General features: G+C 39.2%; 1 protein-coding gene across 4 annotated transcripts; it reads left to right on the plus strand.

Moving 5' to 3' along the window:
• Nucleotides 1-374: 374 nt before the first annotated feature.
• On the plus strand, nucleotides 375-13755 carry tbc1d23 (TBC1 domain family member 23). Of its 4 annotated transcripts, XM_014470778.2 has the most exons (19): nucleotides 375-440; nucleotides 1370-1481; nucleotides 2601-2706; nucleotides 3853-4057; nucleotides 4140-4263; nucleotides 4357-4481; nucleotides 4559-4605; nucleotides 5092-5195; nucleotides 5291-5413; nucleotides 6010-6102; nucleotides 6172-6342; nucleotides 7319-7361; nucleotides 7527-7633; nucleotides 8385-8527; nucleotides 8709-8753; nucleotides 10037-10125; nucleotides 10674-10809; nucleotides 10933-11127; nucleotides 12086-13755. In XM_014470778.2, exons 1-19 carry the CDS (start codon nucleotides 406-408, stop codon nucleotides 12168-12170), a joined length of 2088 nt encoding a protein of 695 aa, XP_014326264.1. In that variant the 5' UTR covers nucleotides 375-405; the 3' UTR covers nucleotides 12171-13755. The 4 variants fall into 4 exon arrangements, with proteins under 4 accessions (XP_014326264.1, XP_023195835.1, XP_005804475.1 ...); XM_023340067.1 differs by having other exon boundaries at nucleotides 6010-6342; XM_005804418.3 differs by lacking the exon at nucleotides 8709-8753.
• Nucleotides 13756-14208: the final 453 nt, after the last annotated feature.

A 14208-nucleotide genomic window follows, 5' to 3' on the forward strand; every position in this document is an offset into this window, starting at 1 on the left:
CATCTTACATTACCTTTGATTTGCATTATTACCTTTGAATTTCAAGGGTTCCCTTATTTGCTGGTTCTGAATTGCAGTCAGAGACTCAGGAAATCAGTCCGACGGCCACAAATGGCCCCCGGGCCTTACCTAGAACAACCCTCTAGTCATTCAGTACTGCTGCGCTTGTCCCGTTCTAGCAAACTAAAAAAAAAAGAAAAAAGGTGTATAAAAACAACAGGGATAAAAAATAAAAAGTTGTTTTTGCAGTTATGGAGTTATTCATAATGAGAGTATCCGGTTTTTACTCGAGTTCCCGTTGAACTCGTGGAGCTCTCCGGGTAATCTCAGCCGCTCATTAGCGACAGCTGTGCGTGACGTCTTCGCCGTGGTGACGACACGTGACGTGTCTCTGTCAACAGAACAATGGCGGATACCGTGGAGGAAGCGCAGGGCAGCTGGTGAGTCGGGTTGTTGTTGGCTTTAGATGTTTGGAGAATATTGGTCGGTCGTCAGGAAGCGGTGAGGGTTTCATTTGTTTAGTTCCCGCTGTGAAATAATTAAAATGTATTTTGTGTCGCCGCTCATCTAACAGTAAGTGGTAAATCTGAATCCAGTTCGGTGGCGGCAGCTAGCCTGCTAATATAACAATTAGCCAAGTTTCTTATCAGAACATCAAATATTGAAAAATGGAGCACAAAAAGTGAAGTGTTTCTGTAGAAAAAAAAACTGCCTGCGGTTCATGTTAGAATCATTTTAGGTCCCTGAACCAGATAAGGTTCAGTATATGTACTTGTTAGCCAGCATGCTAGTAACTAGCCCCATTTCCTTAAATCCAACATTTCCAACCTCACTATCTTTATTCTCATTTATAATATTTAAACTACGTGGTGCGATGACATTTTGTGTAATATTATCACCAGAATTCATGTAAATATTTTTTTATCCATGTTATGAAGTAGTGGTTGATTTATAAAGTACTTTTGCCATCAGAACAATTTCGTTTACTGTATTTTACTGTAAATTAGCCTATATAGACCGCTACTGAAGGTTTCCTAACAACTGTCTTCCACAGGTGTAAATAGTCTTGTTATTGTATAGATCAATTACTAAAACTGTCTACTATCAGCATTTGATTCATATTCAGCTCAGTAATTAAAAAAGCAATAGTTGGCATTTGGAAGAATAACAGTTTACTGTGGTTATAAAGAGGAAAAGCTTTGACATTTCCCACACTTGATGCTAGCAATGTACAATTGTTCAGGACTGTATTCTGTAAGAATATCTTAAGTTTGTTTTTAGCTATAGAAGAACTCCACAAGGGTTTTATATGATCCATCTTATTGTTATTTTTTTGTTTTTATTTTAACTGTGTGACATTTCCCCTCAGGGACCAGGATTTAGCTGAGGCTCTGGACTCTGGTGGGTCAGACAGTGAGATGGAGAGGGGCATCATGCAGATCCAAGAGCATTCAGTTGAACACAAAGCCAAAATGTGGAAGGTAAAGAGCCTGTCTTTTATGTCTAAGATGCCTCATGTGCTGCACTTCAAAGTATTGCCTTAAAATAATACAGTATTAAGAGCAAAGGGAGGTTAGAGTAAATACGAGTCTGACTCTTACCGCTGTATCCATACACCTAAATCATTACATCGCCAAATGTTTTTGTGATTTATACAGATTTTTCACATTTACAAGGGCACACGAAACCAAATGTGAGAAAGGCCTTAGAATCTGTTTATGCCTTTTCACTGAGTTTTTACTGCTATGTCCACAAATCTGCTCAGTGATGTAAAATCCTGCAATCATTGCAAAATAGACAACAAGGAGTTCTGAAGTACTGCGATCAACATTTTAAATCCATATTGCCCCTTACTAGGCCACAGACAATCAGTTCATGTTCTATTGACGTCACTTATACGCCTCTTTCTGACACGCCTCCAGTCTGTTATTTTTGAAACAGCATTCCTAACATACTTATTATTGTGTTAGGTATGCAAGCAATTACTGAAAGACGTGTAGTTTCAGTCTAACCTCTGTGAAAGTTTAGTTTAATATTTAATAAGTCAAAGAACAAAAGAACTTGATCATGTTAAATAAACCTTAAACTTTTTATTAAAGCTAAAATGCATTCTAAAACATGGGCATTATTTATTACATTGAATGGTTCGGTCCCTATAATCTTTATAGTAAAGCAGAGAGGTAACTATTGGCCTTCATTTACGTACCGTGAGAGGCGGGGTCTCAGTGGCGGTGGCTTGGAACCCTTTCATAACTGCTTGCTTTTCTATTTCCCTTCTGTTTCACCAATGACCATTTAATCAATATGGTTCTGCGGGACTTGTTTGAGATATCTGTAGGATTATCCACAGAGGTCCAGTAGCGTTTGATATAAATATCACAATTGTCTGTAAATGGAGTGCTGGTTCTAATTTTGCAGACAAGCACCAACAACTGAGAAAATCAGAACAATTTTTGGAGGAAGTTCCAAAAGTTTTTTTTTTTAAGAATATAAGATAAAATATCAAGAATTTATATTAAATTTGTTTCTGTCTTTGCTTCACGCTACATTTAGCTCATAGGCTGATCTCTTCACATTTAATCTGTTTTAAATGTCAACAGATTGCCCTGAACGTCTCCGGAAAAGGAGACAGCCTGTCCCCGTGGGACGGTGTGCTTGATTTACCAGAACAGACGCTCATTCACAACCGCAGTCAGCAGCTGATTGGTGAGTCAATTCACATGAACATCGCAACAATCCTTACTTGTAGGTGTCATCTATAAGTAAAAAAAAAAAAAAACATTAGGAAGACAACAAGCAACTTCTGAGCAGATAAACATTTACAACATTCTGGGTTCTAATCATTTTCAGATTAATATGACAAATGCAGAAAAGACAAGTCTAAAATGTGAAAATATTGTTATTTAGACTTTTAAATGGAATATAAAAACAAATCAAATGTTTCAAGGACGCACTGTTCTACTTTTTTCACTTCCGACACTGGTACAGATGTGCGTATCAGCCGATACTGATCTGTTACTGAAAAACAACTGAACTGACTTAAAATGTCTCTTTTTTTTAAACACTGACATAAATGTAGTGAATTGCAAATGTATCTCATAACTCTGCCCCAGTACAGCACACTTAACTGCACCAATAGTTTGACAAGCTTGGTCAAACATGTAAAAACAACAAAACTTTAATTTGTCACGTCAGTGCAGCTAGGAGTAGAACAGCAATGTAAAATAAATCATAAATAAACTCACAGAAATAGATTCACTACCTTCAAACACACAAAAACTGCAACAAACCTTCTTTTCAAATGGTTCAGAAGGTGCAAGTAGGAATTCTAAATATAAAGTTAAATAGATAAGAAAGCATGATGTTGATCAGAGCACCCAACATAGAATTAGACTGAATAGATCTGCCCTCATGGATTGGTCACATTGTTACCGATATCCAGTCTAGATTTTTTTTATTCAATATCCTCACAGGTACAGATATTGATATCGGAACGATGCGTCACTAAAATGTTTTGTTTAATGCAAGATGTCTGAAGGCTGTTCTTGAACAATGTGTCATTATCTGCTGAACACGGGATTATTACTTTATAGCACGAGCTGAGGAGTCTTCTGGCTGCTGTTTTATTCTGAGTTCATAGAATTAAATTTCTTTCATGAAGTCTCACATCCTGACATCTGCCGAATCTGGTGAGGCTCAGAATAGAAACTCTTCTAAAAACGGATAAAAGTAAAACTAGACAGAGCTCGTTCTCCTGGTGCGTTGTTTTCAACTGTAACGCCGAAGACAACTTGTCTGTGAAGATATTAATCAGGCTTATGAGTGACCGCCCTCCTTCCCTGCCACGTTTAGACCAGCTGGGAGTTTCAGAGGAGGAGAGGGGCGAGATGGTGTCCGACGTGGAGTCGGTCATCACATTCTACTGCAAGTCTCGCAACATCACCTTCACCCCCGAGCTCAGCTTGCCTCACCTGCTCAAGCCGCTGCTGGGGCTGAAGTTGCCCCGCAGCGACCTCTACAACTGTTTCTACGCCATCGTGAACAAATACATCCCCAGGTAGAGCTTCCTCGCCATCATCCCATCTCCACACCCTCACTCGCCGGCGGGCTTTAATATCAACCGGGCGCTTTCGTTTCAGGGAGTGCGTCCCGAAAGGACGACCCTTCCACCTTTACAGACTGTTGCTGCAGTACCATGAGCCGGAGCTGTGCTCCTTCCTAGACACCAAAAAGATCACACCCGACTCCTACGCCATCAGCTGGGTAAGTCAGGACTTTCTGACAGTCGGGTCGAGTTGATGCTTTTCTCTCCGTAGCGTTGAGTGAAGTGTGTTACGTGTGTTTTTCTTTTTCTAGCTGGGGAGTTTGTTTTCTAGTCACTGCAGTCCCGAAGTTACTCAGGCTCTGTGGGATTCGTACCTCCAGCAGGCAGATCCTTTCCTCATCTTCTTCCTCATGCTGATCATCCTCGTCAATGCCAAGTGCGTATCCATTAGCAGGAGCCGTAGGATCATCAACAGCGGTTGTTTTTGTTCTGATTATGTTTATTCACCCTCAGAGAAACCATCCTTGCAGAAGAAGCAGAGAGCAAAGAGGACATCATCAGTCAGTTTGTTTTACCTGACGTTACACTGCAAAGGCACAAATTCTAATATTCCTGGTCTAGTTTCCAGTGCCGGATATATCAGAATAGGACAAAACTAACTTACAAGTAACTTTTTAGCAAGATAGAGGAATTTGTTTTAAGGCACTAATTTGTTAATTTTTTTTTTTTTAAATTACTGGTTCCACGGGTAGATTATTTAACTTATAGCAAGATATTTTTCTCCCATGTTATAAATGAAATAATCTCCCAGTTGAAATAAAATCACTATCAAGGAATTATAGACTTAAAGAAAATCCCAATTTGTTGCTTAAAAGTTATCTGTAAATTGGGTTTGTCTTATTTCAAATGTACCAAGATATTTGCACTAGAAACTAGACCAAAAGTACTTGGCAAGATTTGTTTTTGCAGTGCATGTTTACATTTGTTCACTATTCAGCCTGTGTTTTTTTGTGAAGTACACTCAAAAGAGAATTTCTCTGTTCCAGAAATGTTGGAGATGTCTCCTTCTCTGCTGGAAGCAGAAGACATTGAAGATTTGTTTTCATTGGCCCAGCATTACCAGAGCAAAACCCCGCTGTCACTTAGAAAGGTAAGGCTTTGTGTGCAGATTAATGACGCATTTTTTGTGTGTGTGTTATCTTGTTAAAGCAACTTATGTTTTTTCCATCTTTGTCATCATGTTAGATGAATCAGAATCTGTTTGGTAGCAGCCTGGTGGCTCTTAAAGAGGAAGATACTGATCTGAGTCAGGCTCTGTGTCTCCCCGTGTCTGTCCCAGAGATCCTGCAGGCCAACCAGCTTCAACAGGTCAGTGACACACACACACACACACACACACACACACACACACACACACACACACACACACACACACACACACACACACACACACACACACACACACGCACACGATTTCAGCTAGGCCTGTCATAATAGCAAATTTTACTGGACGATAAATTGTCCCAGTAATTATTGCGATAAATGATGATAATGTTTTGAGATCATTTTCAAGTAATATATAGGTAATTATAATATTAATAATGCAAGTTAACCCTCTCAAAGACCAATAAACTTTAATTGAGTAAAGAACACTTAACAGTGGAACTGGAGGATATTTTACATTTCCCAAATAAAACACAACAATCAACAGAAAACTAAAAGTAAAAACACACAAAACCAAAAAAATAAATAATGGATTACTATGTCTCTTGTAAACACACTTGCGCTTCAAAAACTATTTTTCATCAGACTGGAGATGATCGAGCTCATTTGAATTTATCAGTCAATTAATTGATGAATTGCTTATTGCAACAGGCTTAATTTTAGCCAGAAAATTCCCAGCCTTTGCAGAGCAAGCAGTTAGTTTGGTAAACAGACCGATAAAGATGCTTTTGGTGTTTTAGGACGGGGTGCGCTTCTTTGTGGTGGACTGTCGACCTGCAGAGCAGTACAACGCTGGACACCTGTCCACGGCCTTCCATCTGGACTCTGACCTGGTGAGAGACGCCAACGGTGTTGAACTTTTGTTCTTTCTTCCTGAAACATTTGAACTTTTCTCCCTGCAGATGCTCCAGAACCCGTCCGAGTTCGCTCTGTCTGTGAAGTCCCTGTTGGAGGCTCAGAAGCAGTCTTTAGAGTCGGGCTCCATCGCCAGCGGAGAGCACCTGTGCTTCATGGGCAGCGGGAGAGAGGAGGAGGACATGTACATGAACATGGTGCTGGCCCATTTCCTACAGGTGAACAGCATGGCCCAGTGTTAAAAAGCGCATACCGATTTCATTCTGTTCACAGTAGAGTTTAGATTTATGGCCTGAGCCCTACTAGGCCACAATTATCTGCTTACCGTCTGGGTCGGGTCGGGCTTCCGTGGCACATTTAATAAACCTGCAAAACGTACAGCACAGAGAAAACCAAAGGAGAATGCACAATATAAAGTTACGATGTTAATAGAGGAGTAGATAGTTTAACCTGCGGAGGAAATTAGGGGCAGAAGTTAATCAGACTATAACAAGCACAGCGAACTGCATGCGTGCGCCTCTACTCTTATATAGTGCCGACCTTCCTCCTCACAGAGTGGCCTTCCCTCACGACTCCTCCCACTCGGCTCCTTCAGACTAGCCAGCAGCAATTAGCAAACACCTGGTGGAACTGCGTATCTGCTGAGCTCATTATGGAGTTACTGCTCAGTGAAACGCTGGTAGAAACGTTGTTAAAGGATTAATAGAGGAGCCATGTTGTGATGATTTCATGAAGGCGGAGTTTCAGAAAGAGCAGAAGATTCTTAAAGAGACAGAGGCCCAATTACAAGGTGTTAAGTTACAAAGTCCATTTTGTTTCAGTTACATTTGATATATAAAGCATTTTTTAAATAACAACTGAAATGAACATAGTTATTTGATTGTGCTGTAAAATGATACCATGTGGCTGGAAAACACATAATACTGCCACTTTAAACTAAAGGTTTAAACAGAAGAAGTTACACTGTTTACTTAAATGGTGGTATAAAATCAAAATGAGGAAAATCTTAATTAAAATAATATGTCGGGTTTACTTTGGGCTCAGGCACAATGCCTATGGGCTTTGGCTGGATTTTTATTTTACTTTGTTTTTTTATACCTGGTCTAAACTCTAGTTCACAGGAAACAGGAACATGTTTCATTGTCTTCCTGATTTGCAACCTCAGTTCTGCATTTTTTTGTTTCCATATTACAGAAAAACAAAGAATATGTCAGCATTGCTAAGGGAGGCTTTATGGGTAAGTAGGTTAAAGTCATTCACACGCAGTTTCCAAAATATTTAAAAAAAATGTTTCAAGTATTTTTACAATGGCTGCAAAAAATGCTGTGCTTTCAGTAGTGTTTCCTACATATGCTGCAGTGAAAGCTTCGCAGCATAAAGCCAACATTTTGTGCCATTTCAGCCCTGCAGAAGCACCTGGTGGACATGAACGTTGAAGGCCTCGACTCTTCATACATGAACTGGATAGTCAGCACATCTGGATCTCACAGCAGCCTCAGCTCTGTGGATGTAGGTGGAGGAGAAGGAAGGAAACAGTTTCTCACGGTGCCTTGCAAAAGTATTCTCACAATTTGCACAAACCTCTGCGTCTTTTAATGGGATTTTATTGTAATGTGCAAAGCATATTGAAGTGGGAGGAAAAGGATCAATGGTTTTTAAGTTGTTGGTTTTTTTATGTAAACTCTTTGTGTTTGACTTTATTTTTTTATTTAATGCCCCTAAATAAAATGGAAGAGAAGTATGAAGAAAGGAAGTGTTGAAAGAAAGTATCTCCTATTATGCTAAAACATGTAGGTGATGCTTTTAACTTTTAGGGACTTGAATGCAGTCCCTTTAAAAATAAAATGCATTGCACACTTTTCTGATTTAAAATAAAAATTATATATATATATATATATATATATATATATATATATATATATATATATATATATATATATATATATATATATACTGTGTATATATATATTTTTTGGAAGACAAAATAAAGACTTTTTCCTTCAGTTTATGAATGATAAACCACTTTTGGTTCCTTCTGTCACATAAAATCCCAGTAAATTAGACTGTGGCTTGACAAAGTGAGAGAGAGTGTAAGTCATATGAATACTTTCTCAATTCACTGACCTATAATTTATTTATTTTTTTGTTTAAGATTTCTATTGTTGTTTTTTTCATGATTGTCAGTTGCTTCTTGTTTGTTTTTGGGGGGTTTTTTTTGGTTGTTTTTTAATGTTATAATTTAATTTTTCCAACAACACAGGGAGAGTCTTTGAGCAGCCCTGGAGACGGCAAAGGCGTGAAGTCTCTGGTCAATAAAATGACTTTTGCTCTCAAGTCCAAGTCTGTTAACGTAAAGGAGAAGATGATCAGCTTCATCGAGAACACGTCTACGCCTGTAGACAGGTAGGAACCCAGTTCGTTTCTCTAAACGCCTCTTCTCCATTAACTCTTAACTCACTCTTAACACCTCTTGTTGTTGGGGTGCAGTACGTCTTGAATCGCGACTGAACGCATAATTGTTTGATGAAAGCTGCTGTTTAATGTACCAGTTTTGTTAAAGTCCCTGTGCCTTATTCTACACTAGAATATCTTTCAATCTGCCTTGGCCAGAGAAGGTGATTCCAGATCGGTAAGAGCTCCAAACATCCAGCTGTCTGTCACCAGCATGCCCACTGGCTATAGAGGTGCACCTGTCCCCCCCGAGACGCATTAAAGCATGCCTTAGCAACCAACATCTCTGCCTTACTCTGCTCACTCACTCATAACGACACATTCCCCATGCAGCCAGGGCAGGCTCCGTTTAACGTGTTTATTTTAAGGTCTGTTTTTCATGCTTTCACTAACGACATTTACAGAAGCTGCAGCCTTTAACAAAGTCTTCAGTCATCCTTGCTGAATCTTAAGGCATTTCAGGGTCAGCTTCGACTGTTTGCAGGCGCATCTCAATATGCTTACGGTTTATCTCAGTAGTTCCGTTCAGAAAGCGATGTAGTTCAAGCATTTATTTCTGTTGTCCCCATGTGCTGCGCAGAATATACACTCAGTACTTGGTTGGGGCTCCTTTTGCATGAATTGCCTCATCAGTGTGGCGTGGCATATATCGGTACACTTGAAATAAGACAAAACTAGTAACTTTTCATTGAGATACAGGCTTGTTTTAAGCCATTGATTCATTAATAATGTAATATTTCCACTGGCAGATTATTTTACTTATAACAAGACTTTTTTCCCACGTTATAAATGAAGTAATCTGTCAGTGGAACTAGTACTTTCTCATCAGTATTGAGGAATGCTTTGTGGCTTACCCTGCTTATGGAGGAAGTCTGTGACTGTCTGCTGAACATCTGTCAAGTCAGCAGTCTTCCTCATTCCTCTATCAAAGCTCCTCTTTTTTATTGGTCTTGTGTGACTTTCAAATTTTGAGGAAACTGAATTTAAACTTTTCATGACCTGTGAGCGATTATTTTTCAGAAATAAATGCTTGAAATACATCGAGTACATCTGTTCTTTGAATAAAATTAGTTAAATTAGTCCATGTTGCGATGCGCCTGACAGTCCGTCTTTCCATTTCAGTGTCTTCTTGCATGATAGTCAGGGCTGCGCAGAATGTTGGAGACAAACGCGACGCTGTGATTCGTTGGTCGGTAGCCCTGAATATCATGTCAATCTGTAAAGTAGAACCAAGCTGCAAGGCTCTTGCTTAACTTCTTTTTATATTCACCAGAATATAACCTTTTTTTCTCAGCAGTCTGAGAGTCTCCATGTCATCGCTTTTTGTGTGCAAACTGGACGCCTTCTGCTTCTGAAAGCGTCTCTTTAACAACCGTTTGATATCTTTTTCTTTTTTTTTTAATCATTATTATTATTGGGTAATATCACAACATGCACTGCTTTGTTTCCTTCTGCAAACAGACACGTGAGCAGCAGCGACCGAGTTGGGAAACCGTACCGGGGCGTGAAGCCGGTCTTTAGCATTGGCGACGAAGAGGAGTACGACACAGGTAAAGGCTGGATCCGATATTGATATCTGTATCGGTCCCGATATTGAAAAGAATTCTAGATTGGATATCGGTGACACGTCTTGCTTTATTCTTTATTTTACATTATATTTAGCTTTCCTAATTTCACTTGTTGAACTATTTGAAGTTTGTTGCAGTTTATTTTTTTTATCTGTTTGACCAACATAGTGAATCTATTGTTTTGTCAATTTATTATTTATTTACATTGGGTGTTATTCTCCTAGTTGCACTGACTGAGCAAATGAAAGTTGTTTTTATATGTTTAACCAAACTTGTGAAGCTATTTATGTGTTTAAATGTGCTCTAATGCCGCAGAGCTATCAAATAAATGTGTACTTCAGTACATTTATATCTGCGTTTTAAAAAAATAAACATTTTAAGTGAATTCAGCTGTTTTTCTGTATCAAATCGGTATCGGCCGGTACTGAACCTCAGATATCGATATCGTAAGTGGAAAAAGTGGATCGGTGCAACTCTAGCCGAAACGTCTGTTTAGGAGATGAAATGAGCAGCATGTGTTGTTCTCCCAGATGAGATCGACAGCTCCTCGATGTCAGACGACGACCGAAAGGAGATTGTGAACATTCAGACTTGGATCAACAAGCCCGACGTTAAACACCACATTCCCTGTAATGAAGTTAAAGAAACCGGTCACATGTTTCCCAGGTGATTTAGTCTTTTTTTTGGCTCATATGATGACATTGAACACATCAGAATATATATTTAAAAAAAACAAGGATATGAGAAAACGTGCCTCTTGAACTCTGTGTGTTTTTGTGTGTCTTCCAGTCACTTATTGATCACGGCGACCCACATGTACTGCCTCAGGGAGATTGCCTCCAGGAAAGGATTTGCTTACATCCAGTCCAGACAGGCGCTGAGCTCCGTGGTGAAGATCACATCCAAAAAGAAGCACCCAGAACTCATCACCTTCAAATTCGGGACCAACAATTCAGCTGGAGTGGAAATATCTGCAGTTGAGAGGTGATCATGTGTGGATAAACACGCCTTTTAAATATATTTTTAAAAAAATGTATAAAAAAAACAAAAAAACATCCGGTTTTAAATTTTGACAGCTTACAGAGATGTCAAGATACAAGTTGCATTATGAACACAACAAAAAAAAGTTCTAATGTCTGCCTTTTAACAGTGGCTTTCCTCGTGTAAATTGCTCAACTGAGGTTGTCAGTGATGCGCAAGGTTCTGTCGCCTCAGCAATCAATCTCTGCAGTTCATTCAGTTTTGAAATGTTGAAATCTTGAGATGTTTTTTGTAGGTCTAAATTGCTTAATTGTAATGAATCGATTATTGAAATAATCGTCAACTAATTTAGTAACTGATTCATCATTAACTGGAGCATAGAGACTCAAAAAAAAGACAAATTGCTGAAAGAACAACACACTCTTAAAAATCTTAGATTTAAATAAAAGAACTCAGCAAATTGTGCCAATTTGTTTTTTATCCGATTAATCCTCAGAATAAATGATAGATTAATCAGTTACTATGATAATTGAATGATAAACGGAGTAAATTGGGCTGAATACAGATTTAAGGCCCAGTTTTCAGATATTTTTATTTCTTAATGTTCAAAACTATGCCTCGTATATTTTGAAAAACAGTTTTTTATTTCAATCATCTTGTATGTGAGTTGACCTGAATGCAAAGTCCAAATAAATAGAAGCTTTAAAACACGCTTGTCAAACAAGATGGCGGCCCTGGGCGTGCTGACATCACTCTGAACTAAGAAAACAGGAGTGAAAAAAAAAAAAAAAATTCACTTTCAAAAACAGAAAATTTGATACAATTTTTTATTGCCCAGCCCTATATTCAAAATTGAGAAAGCATATTTGGTCAACTTTTAATCACTCCTATCAATAAAATAATTTGGGTTTTTGAGTGTTTTCATGAAGCCAATCAAATATTTTCATTCTTCCTCTCCCAGATATTTGATACCAAACGCAGGCGACGCCACAAAAGTCATCAAGCAGCAGATCATGAAAGTATTAGACGCTCTGGAGAGCTCGTAAGCGCAGGCTGCGGTCGCAGCAGGCGACACAAACTGTGAGAAGACTCGTCTCCTCCCCCGCTCCCCCGTTCCTGGGCGTCCTCCCTCCTGGACAGATCCCAGTGCAGTGTTTGACTCTGACGCCCCCGCACCTCCTCCCGCTCCCCGTGTCTCCAGTTCCTGGGACGTTTTGGGACGCGCCGCCAACAGCAGGCCTGCGGGTCAGTGCTGCCCGTGTCCGAATAACTTAGGTGCTCCGCAGTCATCCAACCACTTTCCTGTGACTAATTTAAGAAAAATCGGTTATGTCGTGTGTTCTTCCTTTTACAGTGCAGTTTGGCTTTGATGTTGCTCTGGCCTTAACGTAGCATACTGGCCACCCAGTGGCGAATCTATAAAACCCATGCATAACTGACCTTTTGATTTGTCTTTTAGTTTTCTTGTGATCTTTCTTTACATACTCGGTAAATTTATTATTCATCATTTTTAGTATGTGTCAGCTAAGCTACATATTGGCAACACTGGCACAGAATTCCTGCTTTTTTTTTTTTCTTTCTTTTTCTGATAACGTTTCTCCCTTTCCATCAGGTAGCCTTAAGCAGAAGTTATTTGAAGGTGTTTATATATATATATATATATCTAATGTATATACTGTGTGAACTGCTCTGTCAAAACAGAAATGTCATTATGAAAGCACATCCTGATGGAGAAAATACAGGAAACTGTGGAGGTTTGAAACATCCCTTGTTCCTACACTAAACGGTTTGCCTTTGAGTATTTCTGTGGGCCAATTTATTCTCATTTATCCTCTTTAGCATTCGTCTCTAAGCAGTTTGTAGTTCAAGAAGCCCCACCCAAGAGCTACGCTAGGATCACTCCAGGAGGTTCAGTGATTGCAGTCGACAAAAGCCGGAGGAACTCGTCCGCTCTTTCCTTCTCATTCAGTTTATTACGCAGGTCTCTTTGTTCGCCTCCTTGACGCGCATAGAAAATGTTTCGCTCCAAATAGGAATGAAATATTAGCTGACTGGTTATGTTTCCAGACCAGTTTGGTGTTTTTGGTTGTATTGATCCAAACCGAGCCGCTTCGGTTGGCCTCATGGCTGTGATGTCAGTTTTGGGCACCAGCAGCGGCGGCTTCGCCCATCAACATGCAGTTTATGTTCTCACATTTGCTTTTGCTTACCGACGCATTTTTGCTTTAAGGTTTCCTGTGCGGGCAGCATGGGGATCTATTTAAGAGGAAATTTCAGTTTCTACAGCACTCTGTAAATTGTATTTATTTCTAATCGCCCGTATAAAATCTAAAAATCTTTTGAGAAATGCCATGGGGAAAAAAGAAAACCAAACTTGAAACAGAAGGTCTTAATCGGGTTTGTCTTTTGGTCCAATCCGTTCTTGTGTCGCCCTGTTTGTTGTGTTGTCGGTATTCTCTCTGACTGGAACATCCTCGACCGGGAGGGAGTTTTTACGTCACTCTGTAGCATCAGACAGGACGCCGACCACTATTTTGAAACGAAAGAAGTATAATTTACTTTGCGCCTTACTGTACTGCTATTGTTTTCTAAACATTTCTGGTTTTAATAAATGGAGATTATTGGACTGCACTTGTAGACATGTTTATTAAAAAAAGTTCCATCTACTAAACTAAATGTGTGTGTGTGTGTGGCTAGTGGGAAATGATACAATGCCTCATAAACTATTTAAGGGTCACACACTCCTGCAATGGGAAACATTTTCTACTAGTTGAAAACATTAAAAATGGCCACCAGCCTATCAGCTTTAGACATCTCATGGACTTAGGGTTTATCACATTATTTTGTGTAAACAAATACTGCTCTTGATTACCATTCTCAGTAGTAATGCATTGCTTTAGAACTGGTCTCATTAAGAAGTGTGATTTGTATCACTAAACTGCACACAATAACTATTCTTGTATTTATTGATGCTTTTATTGAACAAGCAGTGCAGAAAATAGTAAAACTATCGATCCCCACAATAAGGAAAGTTTTGGGGCGTTTTAAACATCAGTGATTGGAATTTATCGTGGCAACAATAAA

The sequence above is a fragment of the Xiphophorus maculatus genome, chromosome 9 (assembly GCF_002775205.1).
Source record: "Xiphophorus maculatus strain JP 163 A chromosome 9, X_maculatus-5.0-male, whole genome shotgun sequence".
Taxonomy (NCBI): Eukaryota; Metazoa; Chordata; class Actinopteri; order Cyprinodontiformes; family Poeciliidae; genus Xiphophorus; species Xiphophorus maculatus.